Source organism: Leguminivora glycinivorella, chromosome 17, assembly GCF_023078275.1.
Source record: "Leguminivora glycinivorella isolate SPB_JAAS2020 chromosome 17, LegGlyc_1.1, whole genome shotgun sequence".
In the NCBI taxonomy this organism is placed as follows: Eukaryota; Metazoa; Arthropoda; class Insecta; order Lepidoptera; family Tortricidae; genus Leguminivora; species Leguminivora glycinivorella.
In genome coordinates, this window is record NC_062987.1 from 3014216 (window position 1) to 3035769 (window position 21554).

The 21554-nt window shown below is 38.7% G+C and overlaps 2 protein-coding genes across 2 annotated transcripts; both read left to right on the forward strand.

The window, feature by feature from the left end:
• The first annotated feature begins 1718 nt into the window (after window positions 1-1718).
• On the forward strand, window positions 1719-7342 carry LOC125235529 (23 kDa integral membrane protein-like). Its single transcript, XM_048142114.1, has 4 exons — window positions 1719-1952; window positions 3134-3307; window positions 4298-4408; window positions 6473-7342. Exons 1-4 carry the CDS (start codon window positions 1887-1889, stop codon window positions 6575-6577), a joined length of 456 nt encoding a protein of 151 aa, XP_047998071.1. The 5' UTR covers window positions 1719-1886; the 3' UTR covers window positions 6578-7342.
• Window positions 7343-11837: 4495 nt separating this feature from the next.
• LOC125235293 (leukocyte surface antigen CD53-like) lies at window positions 11838-20820 on the forward strand. The gene is made up of 5 exons (XM_048141805.1): window positions 11838-11972; window positions 15460-15648; window positions 17386-17544; window positions 18789-18989; window positions 20683-20820. Exons 1-5 carry the CDS (start codon window positions 11913-11915, stop codon window positions 20746-20748), a joined length of 675 nt encoding a protein of 224 aa, XP_047997762.1. The 5' UTR covers window positions 11838-11912; the 3' UTR covers window positions 20749-20820.
• The last annotated feature ends 734 nt before the right edge of the window (window positions 20821-21554 follow it).

Below are 21554 nucleotides of genomic sequence, written 5' to 3' on the forward strand. Positions count from 1 at the left end.
CACTTAGAATAAAAATATATAGACGCACAGTCCCGAACAAAAAAGTCGAAAAAAATGGCCTCAAATGACATTTCAACTTTATTCAGATAGGTGCAAATAACGCTGAATTAAACCTAAATTCAAAATATATCTGTTTTTTGAAAACCGAATTTGTTATGTAAGCCGTAAGAATCAAATTCGTGAACCGTTCGATACGAGTTTTCAAATAAGTAACATATAAACCGTTTTCGTCCGATCACCGCGATACTGGCAACTACTGAAACGTCATTAGAAAAACAATCAATGTCAAAACTACAAGTCATCAGAATATCGGATGCATGGAGTCGCATAAATAATATTAGGCACGTTGAGTAATAAAAAATCTCTTATAACAAAATAAGTTTATTTATACTTTTTACATTTTATATACAAGGTTTGACTTAAGACATCTATTATAATAAACAAATTCAGTTATTTGCCAAATTGGCAGTATACCTACCTAGGTTTTCATTGTAAATATTGGAATAAAAACTTCATGTGACGGAGCAAACGCGTAACGTTACACTACTTACCAGAATACCTATATGGGAAAAGAATATGGCAATTCATGTTATCTAATACTCGAAACTCATGGCCTAATGATGTAAATCGTAACATAATTAATAATATACACAAGACAAAAACAATTATAAAAAACCTATTGTTGCCAAGTAGGTACAGATGCGCACCCAGGTTGTTTACAAACATCCGGCTAAACTAAATGCTTCTTTCCTAAGAAAGCTAACTGCTTTTAATGCTTTAATTATTAGATGGCAACACAAATGAATATACGTATAACGTTAAGGTTTGAGGAGTTTCCGATTATATTATAAGAAATCGAAGCTTGACAAACTTTGACTTGAAAACTCAATATGCTTAACAAACATAACTAAATAAATGTCACTGTTCTGGACTTAAATGCATGTTTTTCTTACAAAAATACCAAAGTCACTATGAGCGTGCCGTTCAGATTTGAGGAGTTTGGTTCTGGCCATCATCAGCAGTTCCACTGCACCAAATGTCACTGTTCTGGACGAAAGTGCATGCTGTTCTTATAAAAATACCAAAGTTACTATAAGCGTGCCGTTCAGATTTGAGGAGTTCGGTTCTGGCCATCATCAGCAGTTCCACTGCACCAAATGTCACTGTATGCCTTTCAGATTCGAGGAGTTCCCTCGATTTCTCCAGGATCCCATCATCAGAACTGGGTTCTGAGAAAAATGGGACCAATCTGTATGCATATACATTCAATCAAAAAAAAAATTTTCAAAATCGGTCCAGTAACGACGGAGATATTGAGGAACAAACATAAAAAATTAAAAAAAAAACATACCGACGACTTGATAACCGTCCTTCTTGAGAGATGAGGCGACGATTAAAAAAAACACCAGCTCCTAATTATAAAGGGCCCTTTTTTCCCTTATCCTGCTACGGCCTGGATTTTAATGCTGACTGTGTACCTATAACAGAGCAGATTAGGTTAGGCACATTACGGCTCAGTAGGCCTAGGACATGATTGCTGCGAGGCGAGAGTATGTCGCCGTGAGACAGATCTTTGTCTTTGGAATAATGTCATAAGGACGGGACGGGTAGTCTATCTCACGGCGACATACTCTCGCGGCAATCATGTGCTAGCCCTACATGATACTAACTGGTGTAAGAAGACGGTTCAGGAGTCGTGGCTTCGATCCTCGACAGGCGCCATAAAATATACCTACCTACATTAATCTTCTAACACAGGATTATCGCTGCCGTGAGGCGACTAGCTTTATTAGAATGAAAAACATTACGCTAACCCTAAAACTGTGGCTTCAGTCCAAAATAGCCCACCATAGCGAGATCGCGTGTGCTCTGTTTATACCGGCAACATGGGCTTGGCCGGGGTTAAAAACGATGTTAAAACATTATTCCTTATTATCATTACACTTGTTGGGGTAAGTGACGCTTAAAAAATAGTCATGATTTGTATTTTTAGAAACGAACCTACTGTTTAACCCTTTTTGACGCCAAAGACATTGGCACATAATATATTATATTAATATGATTGGAAGTATTGCATTTGTGTGTCCTGAAAGTTAGAAAATAGTTATTTGTTATACAAGGGGGCAAAGTTGTATTTTAACGCCGAGTGTGGAATTGAAAAACGAGCAAGTCAAAGGATTCTATAGTTGAACCACGAGCGAAGTGAGAGAGAGTGAGATTTTTCAATACACGAGAAGTAAAATACATTTGCACCCGAGTGTAACACAAAAGTCACAAAACTTTTCCCCTCACTATAGCGAGGAAACTATAACGGAAAAAATGCGTTTATCACTGCTTCCAGTAGTTCCACAGATGGTAAAAGATATTCGTTACTAGATTCACCTACTTTTATAAATTTTAAAGCAGTTAATTTAACTATATTCAAGGTCAAACCACTAGTGGATAAAATGCGTTTTTACCCGCTGGCATTAAAGGATAAAACACGTGTTTCCAAGGTAGTGAAGGGAAAAACATTTTAACTGTATAATTAAAATACTGTTTGAACAATTATTAAACATTGATTCTATTGCCCAAAATATTACAGTTTGCAGAAGTTATTTTAAAGTAATAATTAAATTAGTGCTAAAATACCTATTGAAGTAAGTTTTCAGTTTCATAGTAGTCGAGTGTTAGATACGCGTTGCTGATTCTTTAGAAATCTGTTCACTCATATTTTGAAGAACCCCATGCAATCATCCCTCTGGGCAACCTAGGAAGGGAGCTCATTCCACAGCCGTCGTGTTCGCAGGAGGAAATTTCTCCTAAGCCCCTCTACGAGCATTAACGCGTAGGATGTGAGGCTACCACCGTGTTAGGTGGTACAACCCCGAAAGAGATTAGATAGACTGCGGCTCTAATAAGTATTTGGCTACTAGTCTTAGGGCCAGTTGCATCAACCACATTTGACAGACACATCATCGTCACGCAGCAGGCGTCTATGAAACTTCCCATACAATAAAAAATTAACGAACGCTTTAACGATGACAGAGGGTTTGATGCAACCGGCCCTTAGTGTAAATATGCCACTGATGGAAATCTATATCTACTCTTAGTTTTAAACTCAAGTCATATCATAAACCATTACCATTTGCAGTTACTTCCTGGGTTCCTGTCACTGTCTTTTGGCTTGTCGTATGCAATCACCTATGGCTCGAGATACGGCCATGTTTACATTGTCGTGTACTTCGTGATTGGCGTCTTATACCTCACCGTGACTGCTCTGGGCTATTGTGGGGCTATCAAGGAAAATAGGATCATGCTGTACGTAGTAAGTATTGTCCTACCACAAGACATGGCCATATTATGTATACAAGGTGTAGAAAATATAGTACACAGTGTGTAAATCTAATACAGGCGAATCTATTGACGGTGCATGGTTGTGGTATAGGACAGAAGAAATTTGTATCCATACAAAATAATTTTGTAAAACACTGTAGGTATTTTTTCCCTGTATAGTTATCCCCAAATAGGTAAAAGTTTCCACTTTTTTCATACGCGTTTTTTAGGATAACTACAAAACGACAGCAGCGCCACTTTAGACATTTTCAAAATTAAATATTTTCTCAGTAATATTTCTACATCAGTCGCTAACAAAACATCTTTAGGTAATATTTTATAAAACACTATAGGTACCTACACCATGGGCCTGAATAACCCGAATGTTTTAACCACGCATTTTGTATTTTTTTTACCATTTTTGAATGTATTTTCATTTAAAACGTAAATTTTAAGTGCCAGTATTATGAATAAATACTGGCACTTAAAATGAGTAGAGAAACCTAATTTTTGAAAGGTTTTACTTCTCACTTTTTGACATCTATCAATGAGGATTATAGTCTCTAAATGTGGTCAGGAATAATCTTTCGGGTCATTCGGGCCCACGGTGTATAGTGTTTTATAAAATATTTAATTTTGAAAATATCTAAAGTGGCGCTGCTGTCGCTTTACCCGTCGCCTTAATTGAATAATTTTATTCATTCATCAATTTCAAAAGTAGGTACGTGTACCAAACTAAAATTACATTAATACTTACACAATTTACACATACCGTTACGTAATTGGTACCGTTACGGTACGGTATAGCTAAAAAAATATTAAAAACAGTACCTACCTAATTGCTTAAACCAATAAATCGCTCCCGGCCGTTTCCGATGTAAAACTGCCCATGACGCTTACAACATTTCCGCGTTGGATCACTATTGAGAGATTTTGCATCAGGAACCACTCGAATTATATTCAAACTTGTATTTTTTTACAGTATTCCGGTATCATGGCGGTGTCAGCAGTAATAAACCTGGTGTCATTGTGTCTGGTCGAGCGAAGCGATATGACAGTGGCTGTCGGACCGGTCCTTAATATTTTCGGAGCGGTAAATATAACTCGATTTTAGCTTGGAAGACAAATAGTTATTTGTTATAAAAGGGAGCAAAGTTGTATTTTAACCGAGTGTGGAATTGCAACACGAACTAGCGAATGGATGGTTGAACGACGAGCGAAGCGAGTGGTTTGAAAATAGAATCATGAGCGAAGCGAGTAGTTCAAAAATTGAATCCTGAGCGTAGAGAGTGTTGCAATACACACGAGTTAAAATAACTTTGCATCCCGTGTGTAACACATAACTTTTCACCTCACTAAAGCGAGGAAACACGCAACAAAAACAACTGGAACATAATTGCACAGAAATAAGTAAATTTGCATTTATTACAATTTCCACAAAGCACCGACCGACACAACAAAAGATTCAAATTAAGAATCAAGAAAAAAAATCTATTTGGGTGCGTTCCGTTTCACGCGTTTTGAGATTGCAATGTTACTCAAGGTGCGTTCTGAATAAGTACAATGGAAGAGTCAAAAATACAATTTCTTGTACGATTTCAAGTGTCTTATGGTAAAATCATGTTATAAAATTGGTGAATTTTATGTTTTTAGTCGGATACAATTCGATATGAAAATATTTTTACGTTCGCATCACATGATTTGTTAAGACAATTTAAGCACTGGGAGAAAATTGCCCTGTCTGGGAGATGCCTTTAAAAGAAATTATATTTAAAAAAGTAACTAATGACACGTTCGGATTTCAAATATTCTTTGCACTCTTGTGGATAAAACGCAATTTTGCTATCTGTTTTTAAAGAATAAAAAAGTCCTTTCCGAGCTAGTGAGGTGAAAAATCAATTTTGGTTTTCACTCGGTGGCAAATGTTTAACCATCGTGCCTTGAAACCCTCGCAACGCTAAGAGTCCACTTTTTGAATCACTCGCTACGTTCGCGGTTCTATATTAAAATCTTTCGCACGGGTATCAATATTGGCACGTGTGGTTAAACAAAAACTTTGCCTTCTTGTAAAATATGACATCTTATGTGGGTATGTAGCATAGAGGAATAAGTAAGGAAGAGTTGTATGTAACTCCATCAGAAACTGGGGGTGTTTATATAGGCATAGTTAAGTGACATCTAGCGACAATCACGCGTCAACTAGCGTAAATTATCAGTACTGCTACTTGTCAATAGATGTCGCGACGAACGAAGAGTCTAATGCTCACCAATTTTTAACTAAATAAATAAATAATAATAAATACATAAATATTATAGGACAATCTTACACAGATTGATCGAGTCCCACGGTAAGCTCAAGAAGGCTTGTGTTGCGGGTACTCAGACAACAATATATATAATATACAAATACTTATATACATAGAAAACATCCATGACTCAGGAACAAATATCTGTGCTCATCACACAAATAAATGGAATGAACCCGGGACCGCTGCGTAGCAGGCAGGGTCACTATCCGCTAGGCCAGACCGGTCGTCAACTAATATTACAATAGTATTAATCAGTATTCTGTTTTCAATTCCTTCTGCTTGTAACATAGGTTGTAAACTGTTCTAATATTAAATTTTGGCAGAGTTGCCACCTAGTATCGAGTAGTGGTCCTGATAATTCACGCTTTTTGACGCGTGATTGTCGCTAGATGTCACTTAACTATGCCTATACAAATAACCCGCATTTAATGATGTAGGGAGTTGCAACTCTTCCCTTACTTATTCTTCTATGATATCTAGCAAAGCTGCATTGGTGTGATTTGACATTCTTTGAGAATAAATAATCAGTCATTGCTCGATTTTTTCGTTTGATTGATTTTGTTAAACCGAATCAGTATTTACGTACATATTGGCATTTATATGTGATTTGAAAATGAAAAAAATGAAAATGTAGGATACGTCGCTACAAACCCACGCCTCAGCCTCGAGAAGAAAGTTGGGTGGGGGTATCCACTATGGGACCGGCAAGAAACTCGGGAATCTGATTTCGAATCAGATACAATTCTAAATGAACAGACGAATCATTATTGCTTAATTTACGTTCTTCTTACATATATGATGGGACATTTATATGTGATTTCAAATCAATTTCATACAATTTTTTTCAGATACTGGCATTGTCATTGGCGGTGATCCTGGCGGGTCTGACACGCAGGGGCGACCAGGGCTGCGTGCTGAGCCCGCCACCTACTCCGTACACGCCTAACATATAAATTAATATGTCTGAACATGCTAGCCTTTTATACATATGCCACGCCTATACGGGGTTAACTTTTATAATCAACGATATTTTGTTTGGATATGATGGGTCAAAACATTAATGTTTCGTTTAATTTTGACAAATTTTATCCCTTTCCATTTTGTCTCAAAAATATTATATATTGTGTCAAAAAATATGTGGGAAAATAAAAATAAGTTTTTACCCCCGACGAAAAAACGACGTGGTGTTATAAGTTTGACGAGTCTGTCTGTCTATGTGTGTGTGTGTCTGTCTGTGGCATCGTAGCTCTCGAACTGATAGACTGATTTAGATTTCGTTTCTTTTTATTTGAAAGCTGAATTAGTCGCGAGTGTTCTTAGCCATCTCTGATTCGTCAAAAAATCGGTCAATTATGTCAAAGTTTCCTCCAAGATTTTATTATAGTTTTGGGTCTGGTATCAGCTATAAGATCATATTAAATATTGCCGGTTATAAAAATTACACCCTGTAGTGCGCGGCGAGCCATAGGTCATTGCTGAACCCACCAGTGGCTTTGTACACACCTAAAAATTAATTTAATGTGTTTGAACATGCTATATGCCTTTGGAAAGTCACGCCTGTGTGTTGTAAATCAATCAATAGAATTTGCGAAAAATGTAGGTTAACAAACTTAGTAGGCATATTTCAATGGATGGTTTTTTGACGTTCTCCACAAGTTTTATATTTCATTAAAATATCTGCCTTATTTATAGGCTATTTAATTACAGCTAATAAAACATTGCCATATAATATAAAACAATTTTTTATTGTTTCCGTTAAAATTCAGTTGAACTTTAAAAGGTTAAATAATAGTTATTTGTTATACAAGGGGCAAAGTTGTATTTTAACACCGAGTGTGGAATTGAAAAACGAGCAAGTGAAAGGATTCCATTGAATACATTTGCACTCGAGTGTAACACAAAACTTTTCCTCACTATAGCGAGGAAACTACAACGTAAAAAATGCGTTTATCACTGCTTTCAGTAGCTCCACAGGTGGTAAATCATCTTTATTACTAGATTCACCTACTCGTATCAATTTTAAAGCAGTTAATTTGACTTTATTCAAGGTCAAATTACTTTACCCACTAGTGGATAAAATGCGTTATTACCCGCTGGTATTAAAGGACAAAACACGTGTTTCCAAGCTATGGGAAAATATAGTTAATTTCTCTAAGAAATATAGTAATCCGTAGGAGGGTATAGGAGGTAGGGTAGCACCCTAAACAACCCTACACATCCCTACAGCCCTAGCCCTAACCATAAATTAATAAAAAGTACACTTACCTATTTAACAAGTACGGGTTATCTGCATAATGAGACCTAAGGTACAGACAGGGAAGGAAATGGGTAATGGAAAGTATTTTCTCACTGCTACCAACAGTGAGAGGAAAACCTTATACTGAAATGATACAGCCACGATGTCCAGGATCAAAGAGATTTACACTTTTTACAGGCTATTTATACTAAATTATTCCTATGTTTGCGTAATGCCACGATGCAGTTTCTTCATATTTTAAGTGCAAACGTAGTTTTTGCAAGCACGTGAGCCGATGCAGTTTCTTGTCCCAGATTGATGCTGCTGATGTCAGTAGGTAATAGGTATGTTCACTGCACGTGAACAGGTGAACAGGTATAGTTATTTAAGATACTAATGAATAACAATATTAGCTTTATTTGTGGGTTATTAGCTTATCTTTAAGGGTTATTCGGGGTTTTACACAAATAAAATGAATAATTAAATAATCCGTACTTTTCCTTATCAACTGTATCAAGTAGCTATAACATAGAGGCAAGGAGATAGAAATAATCATTTATTACAAGATATTTATTGACTAGGTATACGTGAACATTTGGCATTTGCCAGTATGCCAGTCGCTTTTCGGTGAAGGAAAAGATCGTGAGGAAACCGGACTAATTCCAATAAGGCCTAGGTTACCCCTTGGGTTGGAAGGTCAGATGGCAGTCGCTTTTAGTAAAATTAGTGCCTATTCCAAATCTTGGGATTCGTTGTTACAACGGACCCCAGGATCCCATGAGCCGTGGCAAAATGCCGGGATAACGAAAGGAGGATATTTTATTTATTTATTATTTTATTCAGGTAATTACAAACAAAAATCTCTAATTAATTACACAGTATCGTTAAACCAATAAGGTTTGTCTCGATACCTCATTATCATTATGAGGTGAATATTCGGTACTTTATTATAACTTATGGTTAGGACTTTTTATCGCATACCGAAAAATTTTCGAAGTCAAAATCAAACAGTATGATGTCATATTGTCATTGGATGACCGGTCTGGCTCAGTCGGTAGTGACCCTGCTTGCTAAACCGCGGTCCTGGGTTCGAAGGGCATTTATTTTTATGATAAACACAGATATTTGTTCCTTAGTCATGAATGTTTTCTATGTATATAAGTATGTATTTATCTATTTAAGTATGTATTGTATATCGTCGCTTAACACTCATAGTACAAGCTTGGCTTAGTCTGGGGCTAAGTTGATCTGTGTAAGGTGTCCCCAATATTTATTTATTTATTTAATTTATATTAAATGTAAATATTTATACATACTGTGACATCATTACTGTGTTCATTTTAATCGAACGTAGTTAATCGCAGAATGCTTATTATTTCATTATTTTTAAATCAAAGACACTTCGAAGAAATCATGATCCTCAACAAATAGCTCTCGAATTGTAATAAGGAAAGTACGTAATTAGCACAGAAGAGGTGTAATAACTAATAATAGTCTTTAATAATAGGTAATGACCTTACGTATTTATGAATCGTAGTAATTTCCGGGCACTCGCCGATAAGTGATAACTTATCGCTATCGACTAATCAGCTTGCTCGGACGATCTTAGTCATGTACTGGACCGTCACAGGAGATAAAGACGAGCCGTAGGTACAAAAATAAAACATTATTTGTTGTCCTTTTCTGTCATATTCAATAAATATTGGGGACATCTTACACAGATCAACTTAGCCCCAAACTAAGCAACGCTTGTAATATGGGTACTAAGCGACGATATACATACTTAAATAGATAAATACATACTTATATACATAGAAAACATCTATGACTCAGGAACAAATATCTGTGCTCATCACACAAATAAATGGTGACCGTCAGGATGGCGTGAAAGATGTCTGAATCGTCACAACATTTGCATCAAATAACTGTACCTAAACTGTACTAAACTGTACCTATAGCTAAGAAAACTGTACCTCAAGCAATCACGCATTAAATAGATAGTTACATAGACACGCCATTCTGACGTCAGATTGGCGCGCATAGCTGTGTATCGCCCCAACGATTGGGAATTATGTTCTGGATCATATATCAATAAACTGTACCTAAACTGTACTTCATAAAACTGCCAATAATAATATTTAAATCACACGTGATATCGGTCAAATCAACAACAAAAAATTATATTGCTCATTTGTATGTTTTGCCTTCCACTTTGCAACAGGCGCTTGTTTTCTCGTAATACATGTAATAAATGCACATAAATTATTCATTACTTCTGCCTTAGTGCGTTTTCACATTATCCGATCCGATATCGGATGTTGGACCGTTATCCCATCCTAACAGGCGCCATCTTGGATTTTTTCTATTGAAATCCTTCCGACATCCGATATCGGATCGGATAATTTATTTATTTATTTATTTATTTAATCAAAAAGTAACACAGCATTACAGTTTACACCAAGGCACTGTGAAACTACAAAATACAAAACAAGACTTACAAAAAAAATTTATACAAAAGACATACAAAAAATAAACAAATTAAACATTAGATTTGGGCGACGACGTAACAGCGTGGCTCCGTTGCGTCGTCTGACTCGGCGTAGGATTCGGCAGGTTGCCCCGGAACCGCCGAAATACCACACCCTTATAATGTGAAAACGCACTAAGGCAGAAGTAATTAATAATTTATGTGCATTTATTAATTACATGTATTACGAGAAAACAAGCGCCTGTTGCAAATTGGTAGGCAAAACATACAAATGAGCAATATAATTTTTTGTTGTTGATTTGACCGATATCACGTGTGATTTAAATATTATTATTGGCAGTTTTATGAAGTACAGTTTAGGTACAGTTTATTGATATATGATCCAGAATATAATTCCCACACGTTGGGGCGATACACGGCTATGCGCGCCAACCTGACGTCAGAATGGCGTGTCTATATAACTATCTATTTAATGCGTGATTGCTTGAGGTACAGTTTTCTTCGCTATATGTACAGTTTAGGTACAGTTATTTGGTGCAAATGTTGTGACGATTCAGACATCTCTCACGCCATCCTGACGGACACAATAAATGCCCTTACCAGGATTCGAACCCAGGACCGCCGCTCAGCAGGCAGGGTCACTACCGACTGAGCCAGGCCGGTCTTCAATTAGTGTTCCGCAAATCAAGTTATTTTCAAATAGAAGAATATTTTTATCGCCTCTTACTCTCCTTAGCATATTATAGAGAACTTATGATATTGATGCAAATAATAGTTATTTGTTTTAGAAGGGGGAAAGTTTTTGTTTAACCGCACGTGCCAATATTGATTGATATCCAGAGCAAGCGAAAGATTCCAATATTGAACCGCGAGCGTAGCGAGTGGTTCAGAATGTGGAATCTTGAGCGTTGCGAGGGTTTCAAGGCACGTAGGTTAAACAAACTTTGCCACTGAGTGAAACACAAAATTTTTCATCGAATTCATCAATTTAATCAATATTTTATGATTCAAAATCATCATTTATAGGTAAATTCGACCAGCCAGCTTAAAACGTCAAGTTAGATTTAAGTGAAGTTACTTTGCACTCTTGTGGATAAAATATAATTTTGCTATCTGTTTTCGAAGAGCAAAGTAAGCCTTTACCAGTTGGTGTGGTGAAAATATATTTTAAATCACGCAAATGATTGGGCATGACTTTATGTCACAATATTGTTATTTGTATCTTCCACGTCATGGCCTTGAGGCTAATTCAAAATTCAATTTGACATAAAAAATATATTTTACTGACATTTTGGCTTGTGTATCTCGCTCGCGCCACTTCACGTACAGCCAAGTATGAGCGAGACGTACGCGCGACTGATAGCTAAATTAGTTCTTATTTTGGAGTCAAATGTAAGTTTGAATTGCCTTCCTTAACAATTTCATTGTTACAGATATCAGATAAGCTAAAACCCAGTGTTTGTTTGTCCTGATAAATATAATACAGGTGGTGTTACTGTTAGTTATACTCGGTAGTTCTCGGGGTACAGTTTTGCGGATTTTTTAGTTAAAAAATATTTAAAAAATGTGTCTCGCTGCGTTTGTGGTGAAATATGTGCTGTTTTTCGCAAATGCAATATTTGCCGTAAGTTTAACTTTATTACTGACGTAAATTTATCCGGGCACTTAGTCCTATAACTCGAGAACAATAGGTTACAATAAATAAAGTTATACTAGTAGGTATCTTAAATTGAAATATGAAAGCGGTCAACGTAACCTATGGACGCCTGCAATTCAATGGGGTGTCACATGCGCGTTGCCGACCCATTACAAACTTGTACACTCCCTATAGTCAGTTAACAAATTTAAAATTCGGTGAATTTCCTTTCCATCCGTTATGAAACTAATTTCACAGCAGATAAAACGTGTGAAATTAAAATTTTCTATGGAAGACCCTTCGCAGGTCGGCTCCCATACGCCTTCAGTAGTAGTCGTCTTTTATGGTGCCTGAAATTAATACGAGTAAGTTATGGTATACGGCATGCCAACTTTGTTCATGATTTTTTGTAATACTTAAGTTTGTAAGTAAATGTAACCTCAAGGGACAAACGTTTCACTGTTGGTAAGCGATATACCTTTCTTTTCATGCTCACTGTTCGTTATGTACCAGCTAACTGTACGTAGCTGTCATGCATGTATTAATTCCGACCGTAAATACTTGTACAATGAATCTAAGAGAACCTCATGTTAGTCCTAAATCCTCTTTACAACAAGGAAATACCAAAATACTATCGGTGTTATCCTTGGCACTATCTAAAGTGGAACAGAACAGAAGTAATAGTTTACTTAGCTTAGATAAACGGTTCGCGAAACCATTAGTTTACGGCGCTAACCGAATCGCCTCTAGTACCAGGTACGGAATCAAGCCGGCGTTAGGTCGCAATACAGGTCTTAGTGCGTTTTCACACTATCCGATCCGATATCGGACGTCGGAAGGATTTCTATGGAAGCGCCTCTAATGTATGGGATATCGATCCCAGACCCGATAGTGCGCGACTTCAGACCTCAACGTTAATTGTTTGTACGAAGCGCGGAAATCATCGTTGACGTTTGAAGAAGACCTGCATAGTCCACAACAGTATTTCTCTTTAATAATGATTCGTGTTGTGATGTACTACGAGTAATATGAATGCCAGGACCGGGACAAGTGGCACACATGAAGGGTGGCTCATAGAAGAGTAGAGACTGAAATGATGGTGGAGACAATGAAGATGATGTTTAAGTTCATGTAAATCGGTTGTCAACTACATATATGTCAAGAATTTCCGTCACATCTCACGTCGCCTACCAGCAGATAGCCTGGATAGAATAATTAAATAAATCACTACATAGTATAAAACAAAGTCGCTTTCTCTGTCCCTATGTCCCTTTGTATGCTTAAATCTTTGAAACTACGCAACGGATTTTGATGCGGTTTTTTTTAATAGATAGAGTGATTCAAGAGGAAGGTTTATATGTATAATAACATCCATTAAATAGTGGAGAAGTACTGTTATTTTTGAGGTTTCTAATGTGATGTCGTAAATAATTACATGCGGGTAGATTATATTTATTTGTCTACCCCGAACATTTATATAAATTAATATCGGGTAGTTTTGTGTTGTTTACATCTCCGGTGACATTTTGCTGGGACGTCAGTCTTCCGCGACCGCCAGTGCAACCTGGCCGAAACGTTGGGGAAAAAAGGTAAAAATAATGTTAATTAATCGCATTCGACCTGTATGTGACTTTAAATATATGTACAAAGCGCGAGAACTTAGTGTTATCTTGATAGGGATAGGGATAGCGATAGGGATAGCGATAGGGATAGCGATAGGGATAGCGATAGGGATAGCGATAGGGATAGCGATAGCGATAGGGATAGCGATAGCCATAGCGTTAGCGATAGCGATAGCGATAGGGATAGAGATAGGGATACGGATACGGATACGGAAACGGATACGGATAAGGATACGGATAATATGGGTATCGTTAGAGGGATACGGATAATCGGTCGGCGGTCTCTTACAATCAAAGTGCTCTAAGACGATCGTTGTTTGCTTGCTTGAAGATTACGTTTGCGATAAGTATAAGCAAAATGTAAAAAATTGTAAGGGATAATAGAAAAAAGTACTTTTTACCCACCGATCATATAGTGTCGAAATACGGGCTATGTGGGATGTTTATAAAGGTTTCCCCAGCGTATATAGAATTACCTACGCTGTGGTCGATGTGTAATATTTCTACAATCATTGCAAGCAAAAGTATTATGTGCAATCGAAATAATCGCAGATAAATATACCAGAGAAACCTAAGGATCCAAATGAAAATCTTAATGAATACTTTTATTACGCGGGCGAAGCCGCGGGTAAAATCTAGTAAATAATAATCATGTACCCTTTCAGCGACCGTAGGCGTTAATACCCTATAGCTAGCCTTAAGTATGGCTAGAAAAAATCCAAATAAAAATGAGCATTTGCCACATTTCTAGATACCTAGGAGCGGTGCAAGCTATTATCATATGGAAATTGTGTACTTACAAAACGCGAGAAATTAAAGTGTCATAATATATGTAGAAAATATTGCTGTCTAGAGATCTTATATTTGGCTTATTCTCTCTGTTCGAATCAAAACCTTTCCTCAACAAGAAACGTAATTTTTAAGTCTGTCAATTTCCCTTCATTTAACATATTTCATTAGCTGGTCATTCGAAAACCGCGGCACCCATTTAGCACAAAGCTTTTTCATAGACAAATGCTTATGCAGTATATTAAAAACACGTTCTAACGAAATATTTACAATCTCTGCTATCTCCCGAAGTTCTAATCGACGGTCCCTCAATACAATGTTTTTTATTTTAGAGACCATTTTTGGGGTTGTTACCTCATTTGGTCTTCCACTACGGGGAGCATCATTGCAGCTCTGTCGTCCTCGTTTGAAATCCACGACCCATGTGTGAACAGTGCTCAACGATGGCGAAGAATCCCCTAACACACGATCCAGCTTTGTTTTAATATGAGTTGCTGTTTTTCCTTTTAAAACATAAAACTTTATAACGGCACGAACCTCCATTTTCTCCATTTTCACGAAAATTATCGACTTTTCAATTCAGATGAGAATATTTTATTAATAAAACAACTATTATCTCATGAAATTACATTTATCGGAATCGTAAAAGATTGCAGATGACGTTAGCATCTTCGACATCGATGGCGCCATCACTTAAGAATTGATTGATCATCATAGGTATATCGTTGTCTGAGTATTTACCCACAACACAAACCTTCTTGAGCTTACCGTGAGTCCCACGGTAAGCTCAAGAAGGTCAATCTGTGTAAGGATGTCTTATAATATTCTTTTCAGTACAGATGTTTTTTTTACGCACTAGTGCGAGAAGTGGTTCATTATATGCCAGGTCGAAACTTCGGAGGCTCATCTGTACTGAAAAACGTCGTACGATACACGTGCGAAAAGGAAATTCGTAACTCTTGTCGATTTAAAACACTCCCTTCGGTCGTGTTTTAATTTATCACCACTCGTTTCGAGCTTCCTTTTTTACGCACTTGTATCGTAATGTACTATTTTATCATCAGATAGCCGGGCTAGCACTGGTCGGCGTGGGCATAGCAGTGCTGGTGCAGTTCGGGGACCTGGTGGAGGTGGTGCCGGCGGCCATCAACTCCATCCCCATCGCCGTGCTGGTGGTGGGCGCGGTCGTGTTCCTCATCGCTGTCTTCGGGTGCTGCGGCGCCATCAGGGAGTCTAGATGTCTGCTTATCATGGTGAGCCAACAACAGACCCCGTAGTCGAATGGCATTTCTGCGAAACGAAACGCCATCGAAACGCCGCAGAAATGTATAGTCTGGCTCTGTCGTACCAATACGCAAGAGCGATAGAGATAGATACTAGAAAGATATATTATCGTGAGCATTTTTTTATGGGATAGGAGGCAAACGAGCAGACAGGTCGCCAGATAGTTGAAGAGATGGAGAGTGACATAGGCTACTTTTTGTCTCTTTCTAACGCGAGCGAAGCCGCGGGCAAAAGCTAGTAACTTATAAGCCAGTGGTCGGTCAATGTTCGACCAGGTCGAGAGCTGGTCCAGTTCGAAGATCTGGTACAGCTGGTGCCCGTGGCCATCGGCTGTCGTGTTCCTCATCGCTGTCTTCAAGTGCTGTGGAGCTATTAGGGAGTCCAGATGTCTGCTTATCATGGTGAGCTAACTACAGAAGTTTATAACTTATGAGCCAGTGGTTGGACACTGTTCCGATCAGGTCTAGAGCTGGTCCACTTCGAAGATCAGGTACAACTGGTGCCCGTGGCCATCGGCTGTCGTGTTCCTCATCGCTGTCTTCGAGTGCTGTGGAGCTATTAGGGAGTCCAGATGTCTGCTTATCATGGTGAGTCGAATAACAGATGGTTATACAGCCAGTAGTGGTTGGGCATTAGAGTGCGATTGAGTGAGATTGTCCCGGTCGGGCACTATTTTAATGACGAATCACAATCGTTTAAATATTGTAAGAGCACTTCTAACCACTTAGTTGAATTAATTATTTATCGATCGGATCTCACCCTTATCGAGCAATGTAGGCGCATAAATAGATAAGTATCTAGATATGAGATAATAACTTAGGTATAATTAGATTGTGCCTACTAAAACAGGTTTCCTGGAACATGCAGTAAGTTATCAGTATAAGTACCTATAGTTTTATAAAAATTATAGATTTTTACTTTAAAAGATTTTTAAATTTGGCGAGTGTGCCGTACCTACGTGTATGATGCAGGCCTAGCCGAGCCGAAGTGACAATAGTTCACACTCCGTAGCGACCGAAACGCAACTGGCTTTACGATACGTTTGCGCTACGGAGCGTCAAGTAAGTACTATTGGCTAGAAGACCTTTGAAATTAAGAGATGAATTCCTTCATAGGCATAGACTGTTCAGAAGGATCTAGATCTGTTGAGTCACCACAATTAATAAAGGCAAGATCCTATAAATTAAAACTCGGGCCGAGAACTGTACGCACGTCGCTTGGAGTCGGGCGGTGCGCGACGCGGCAAGCGTTGGCTTGCTCGGCACGATCAAAATGTATAAAATTGTATGGTCCTGCACGGGAAGCATGGTCGCGCGATAGACGATAAAATATCAGGCCGTCCCTATCGCATTTACAAATAGTGCGATAGGGACTGCTATTTTATCGTCTATCGCGCGACCATGCTTCCCGTGCTGGTTTGAATTACGGCGGCCGCTTACCGCGCCACAAATTGCACCTTATTTAATACCGAATAAAAGCAATTTCTTTGACGTGAAACATCAGGTGAACCAGCAGGTCGAAAACCGGATGAAACGAAAAGTGTTATGGCACGATATATAATATATGTGTGTCTGTGTACTTAACTATATAAAACCTATAATACTTCATATGTATACAAGCGTACAGAGAAAAGTAGCCATTACTCAGAATGCAAAGTTTGCTGATATAACTAAACTAAACTATAAAACCCCTTACTCTAATTCCAGTACGCCGTATGCATGATGATCCTGGCAGCGGTGAAGATCTACCTGGCGGTGGTGATCTTCCAGAACCTGAGCGACATCTACAACGTGGTCGAGGGCTGGATTCGCGACGCCTTCAACAACCCCAACTTGAGGGAGGCTTTCCACGTCGTTGAGGCTGCTGTGAGTATTATGTTCCTGACCAGTGTGCATAGCCAAATAGTACAAACGCTCACGAAACGCTCACGACACGAAACGAAATGCTCGTAGATATCTATCTCTATCGATCTTGCGTAATGGCGCGACAGAGCGGCATTTCGCGGCGTTTCGTTTTCGTTTCGCGTCGCAGAAATGCCATTCGGCTACAGCACCTGACCTTATATTTTCTTTTGAATTTTAATTATTATAATTATAACCGTTCCCTTAGTTTACCACTGTTAAAGGAGGACGAACTTCTGACACCAATCGAATTTAGGTATTTTACGCGCTCTATCTATTATATGTAGGTACCTACTTATATATAAGTAGGTATGTGAATATGTGAGTGAGGCACATAGACGGGCGTCATGTTAGGGAAAACCCTAACTATCATAATTATCTGTTTCTTCGTCGAAATGAAAAATAAACAATCTAATTAAAAATTACGTGAAATTTATCTGTCGGGAAGTATTTTTCCTATAATCCTCTTATCGTGAGTATCATAAAAGTGACGCGTTTTATATCCGTTGTTAGATATAGATGTAATTGAATTATAAACCATACAGAGTTAATATTCCTATATTGATTGTTATCGATTGGCATACGAATTTTTTACTCGCAACCTATTATATATTTTTTCCAAAATATGTTAACGACAATCTTCATTAATTTGAAATCCAGGGAAGGTCTTCGTCAAGTACCTATTGACCGTTTTGCGTAGCAGCACGGAATCTGATCTTCCCTCATTGAGTCAATGTCAAAAAACACCCTGGATTTCTACTAAAAACCCAAAAAGTTATCATAAATATTACAAGTCATATTGGTATTTATACACTAGATATAAGATAGGTAAATAACACAAAAAAGTCGGCTCACCGTCTAGTTTTATTATTTATTTTCCTTTGAGAGTTAGAGCCCCCCCCCTCTTTAGACTAGTTTAGACACACTTTTTTTACTTTAGGAGCGATTATTTCCGAAAATATTAATTTTATCAAAAAACGATTTCAGTAAGTCCTTATTCATTTCTAAATGCCTATCCAACAAATCACACATTGGGGTTGTAATGAAAAAAAAAACAGTCCCCCTTACATGTAGGGGAGTACCATAACAAAACTTTTTATTTTACCTCTTTGTCGGCGTGATTGATATACATATTGGTACCAAATTTTTTTTCCTTTTTCCTTGTGACGGCAGTCGGTTGACAGGCTATCATATTTTTGTTCGTTCAGTTCCAATGCTGCGGCGTGAGCGGTCCCAGCTCGTACGACGGCGTGTACCCGGCGCTACCGCCGACGTGCTGCGCGAGCGCCGACGCGGGCACGTGCGCCGCCGCCGACGCGTTCGGCGGGTGCGCCAACATCGTCGCCGCCTGGTTCAACACGTTTGGCGATGCCGTCGGCATCGTGCTCATCATTGTCATCGTCGTTGAGGTTAGTACTCACCGTGGTTGTAAGTTCCAATGCTGTGGCGTGGCGTGACAACATCGTCGCCGCCTGGTTCAACATGTTCGGTGACGCCGTCGGCATCGTGCTCATCACTGTCATCGTCGTTGAGGTTAGTACTCACCGTGGTTGTAAGTTCCAATGCTGTGGCGGCGTGACAACATCGTTGCCGCCTGGTTCAACATGTTCGGTGACGCCGTCGGCATCGTGCTCATCACTGTCATCGTCGTTGAGGTTAGTACTCACCGTGGTTGTAAGTTCCAATGCTGTGGCGGCGTGACAACATCGTCGCCGCCTGGTTCAACATGTTCGGTGACGCCGTCGGCATCGTGCTCATCACTGTCATCGTCGTTGAAGATAGTACTCACCGCGGTTGTAAGTTCCAATGCTGTGGAGTGGCGTGACAACATCGTCGCCGCCTGGTTCAACATGTTCGGTGACGCCGTCGGCATCGTGCTCATCACTGTCATCGTCGTTGAGGTTAGTACTCACCGTGGTTGTAAGTTCCAATGCTGTGGCGGCGTGACAACATCGTCGCCGCCTGGTTCAACATGTTCGGTGACGCCGTCGGCATCGTGCTCATCACTGTCATCGTCGTTGAAGATAGTACTCACCGCGGTTGTTGCGGCGTGGCGTGAGTGGGCGAGTGTGTGCCAACATCCGCTAGTCATCGTTGTTGAGGTTAGCACTTGCATTATTGTTTTAAGGATCTAAAGCTGAGGCGTGGCGAGACAACATCGCCGCCGCCTGTTTCAACGCGGCGTTGCCGTCGCGTCGACATCGTGATCATCACTGGTATTAAATCGTTGTTGAGGTACTTAGCAGATATTACCATGATTGTTGGTTCCAATGCTATGGCATGAGCAGCCTCCTGCGCCGTCACCTACGAGTTCGACGAAATTTCCATTTTGACAGCAAGTATATGAGTACAGCTTGGCAAAACTCTTCAATTCTTCACTTGTATGTTTCTGTTTTATCTCCTTGTAATAAAATAAAATAAAATAAAAAAGCATAGAAATTAAAAAGTGGCAACAACATAGTGCCATCCCGTTCGTGCTCTTAGGTACACATATTGATTTGAAAGAGACACTACGATGTTGCTTCTTTTTAATTTCCAGGCTGTAGGTCAAACATCTAATTCCCCATACCTACTAAAATGTGTACATACACATACATATAAAGTGTTTACTACTACTACTACTGCTACTACTACATATAATTACGCCTGTATCCCACAAAGGGGTAGGCAGAGCACATGAACCACTAAGTTTCAGTGCCACTCTCGGCAAAAAAGGGTTGAAAGAAATCCAAATTGTGACATTGCAGTGACAGGTTGCCAGCCTCTCGCCTACGCCATGCACAATTTAACCCATATCCCGCAGTCAACTTCTACGACACCCACGGGAAGAAAGGGGGTGGTGAAATTCTTAACTCATCACCACACGGGGTCATATTTTCTAAATTAAAATGGATGCTTTTGCTACTGCATCCTGCAACATGAGTGACATGATGTCAGTTACTTTGTGAATTTATAAATACAACAAAGTTAAATTAACATGAATGTTTACGGAACATGTGCTGTTGGTTTTCCAATAAATAAATAATAAATAATAAACATTGTTTCTACTAAAGTGTCATTGCAATTTGTTTTGGTTAATTAGCATGCATGTCTTTATTTCAGTTGGTGGCCATGATCTTTGGACTGTTCCTCTCGAATAGAATCACGAATAAGAAGCGCGCGTTCTAATCAAATTAGTTTAAGATTACATTCTAAGGGAGTTAAGAAAAAATATAAGGTATATATTTCTGACTTGTTTAATATTTTGTTTTATTTTCATCAGTATGTCCTAATTTGTTATCACCATCATGTTAGAACAGCAATTGAAACAATTTTATAACATGATTTTACCATAAAACACTTGAAATCGTACAAGAAATTGTATTTTTGACTCTTCCTTTGTACTTATTCAGAACGCACCTTAAGTAACATTGTAATCTCAAAATGCGTGAAACGGAACGCACCTAAATATATTTTTCATCTTGATTCTTAATTTGAAACTTGTGGTGTCGGTTGGTGCATCGTGGAAATTGTAATAAACGCAAATTGACTTATTTCTGTGCAATTATGTTCCAGTTGTTTTTATTGCGTGTTTCCTCGCTTTAGTGAGGTGAAAAGTTATGTGTTACACACGGGATGCAAAGTTATTTTACCTCGTATGTATTGCAACACTTTCTACGCTCAGGATTCTATTTTTGAACTACTCGCTTCGCTCAGGATTCTATTTTCAACCATAGAATCCATTCGCTAGCTCGTAGTTCAACCCTAGAATCCATTCGCTAGTTCGTGTTGCAATTCCACACTCGGTTAAAATACAACTTTGCTCCCTTGTACAGTCAGCAGCAGATATACCTGAGCGGGCAGGGTGTCCAAGAAAACCTATACTCTTCAATCGTCACAAAAATAGTGACTTCTAAGTTGTCATTTTCACGTAGGCTTTCAGTTCGTCACATATATCTTAACACCTGAGTTTTTCTTTAACACATACACTCTTC

Excerpts from the sequence above, each read along its gene's own strand:
- LOC125235293 (XM_048141805.1), top strand. The coding sequence starts at position 11,913 with ATGTGTCTCGCTGCGTTTGTGGTGAAATATGTGCTGTTTTTCGCAAAT. Across the intron at positions 11,973-15,459 it reads TCGCAAATGCAATATTTGCC|ATAGCCGGGCTAGCACTGGT; the intron begins GTAAGTTTAACT and ends TTTTATCATCAG. Across the intron at positions 17,545-18,788 it reads TCCACGTCGTTGAGGCTGCT|TTCCAATGCTGCGGCGTGAG; the intron begins GTGAGTATTATG and ends TTGTTCGTTCAG.
- LOC125235529 (XM_048142114.1), top strand. The coding sequence starts at position 1,887 with ATGGGCTTGGCCGGGGTTAAAAACGATGTTAAAACATTATTCCTTATT. Across the intron at positions 3,308-4,297 it reads ATAGGATCATGCTGTACGTA|TATTCCGGTATCATGGCGGT; the intron begins GTAAGTATTGTC and ends ATTTTTTTACAG. Across the intron at positions 4,409-6,472 it reads TCCTTAATATTTTCGGAGCG|ATACTGGCATTGTCATTGGC; the intron begins GTAAATATAACT and ends AATTTTTTTCAG.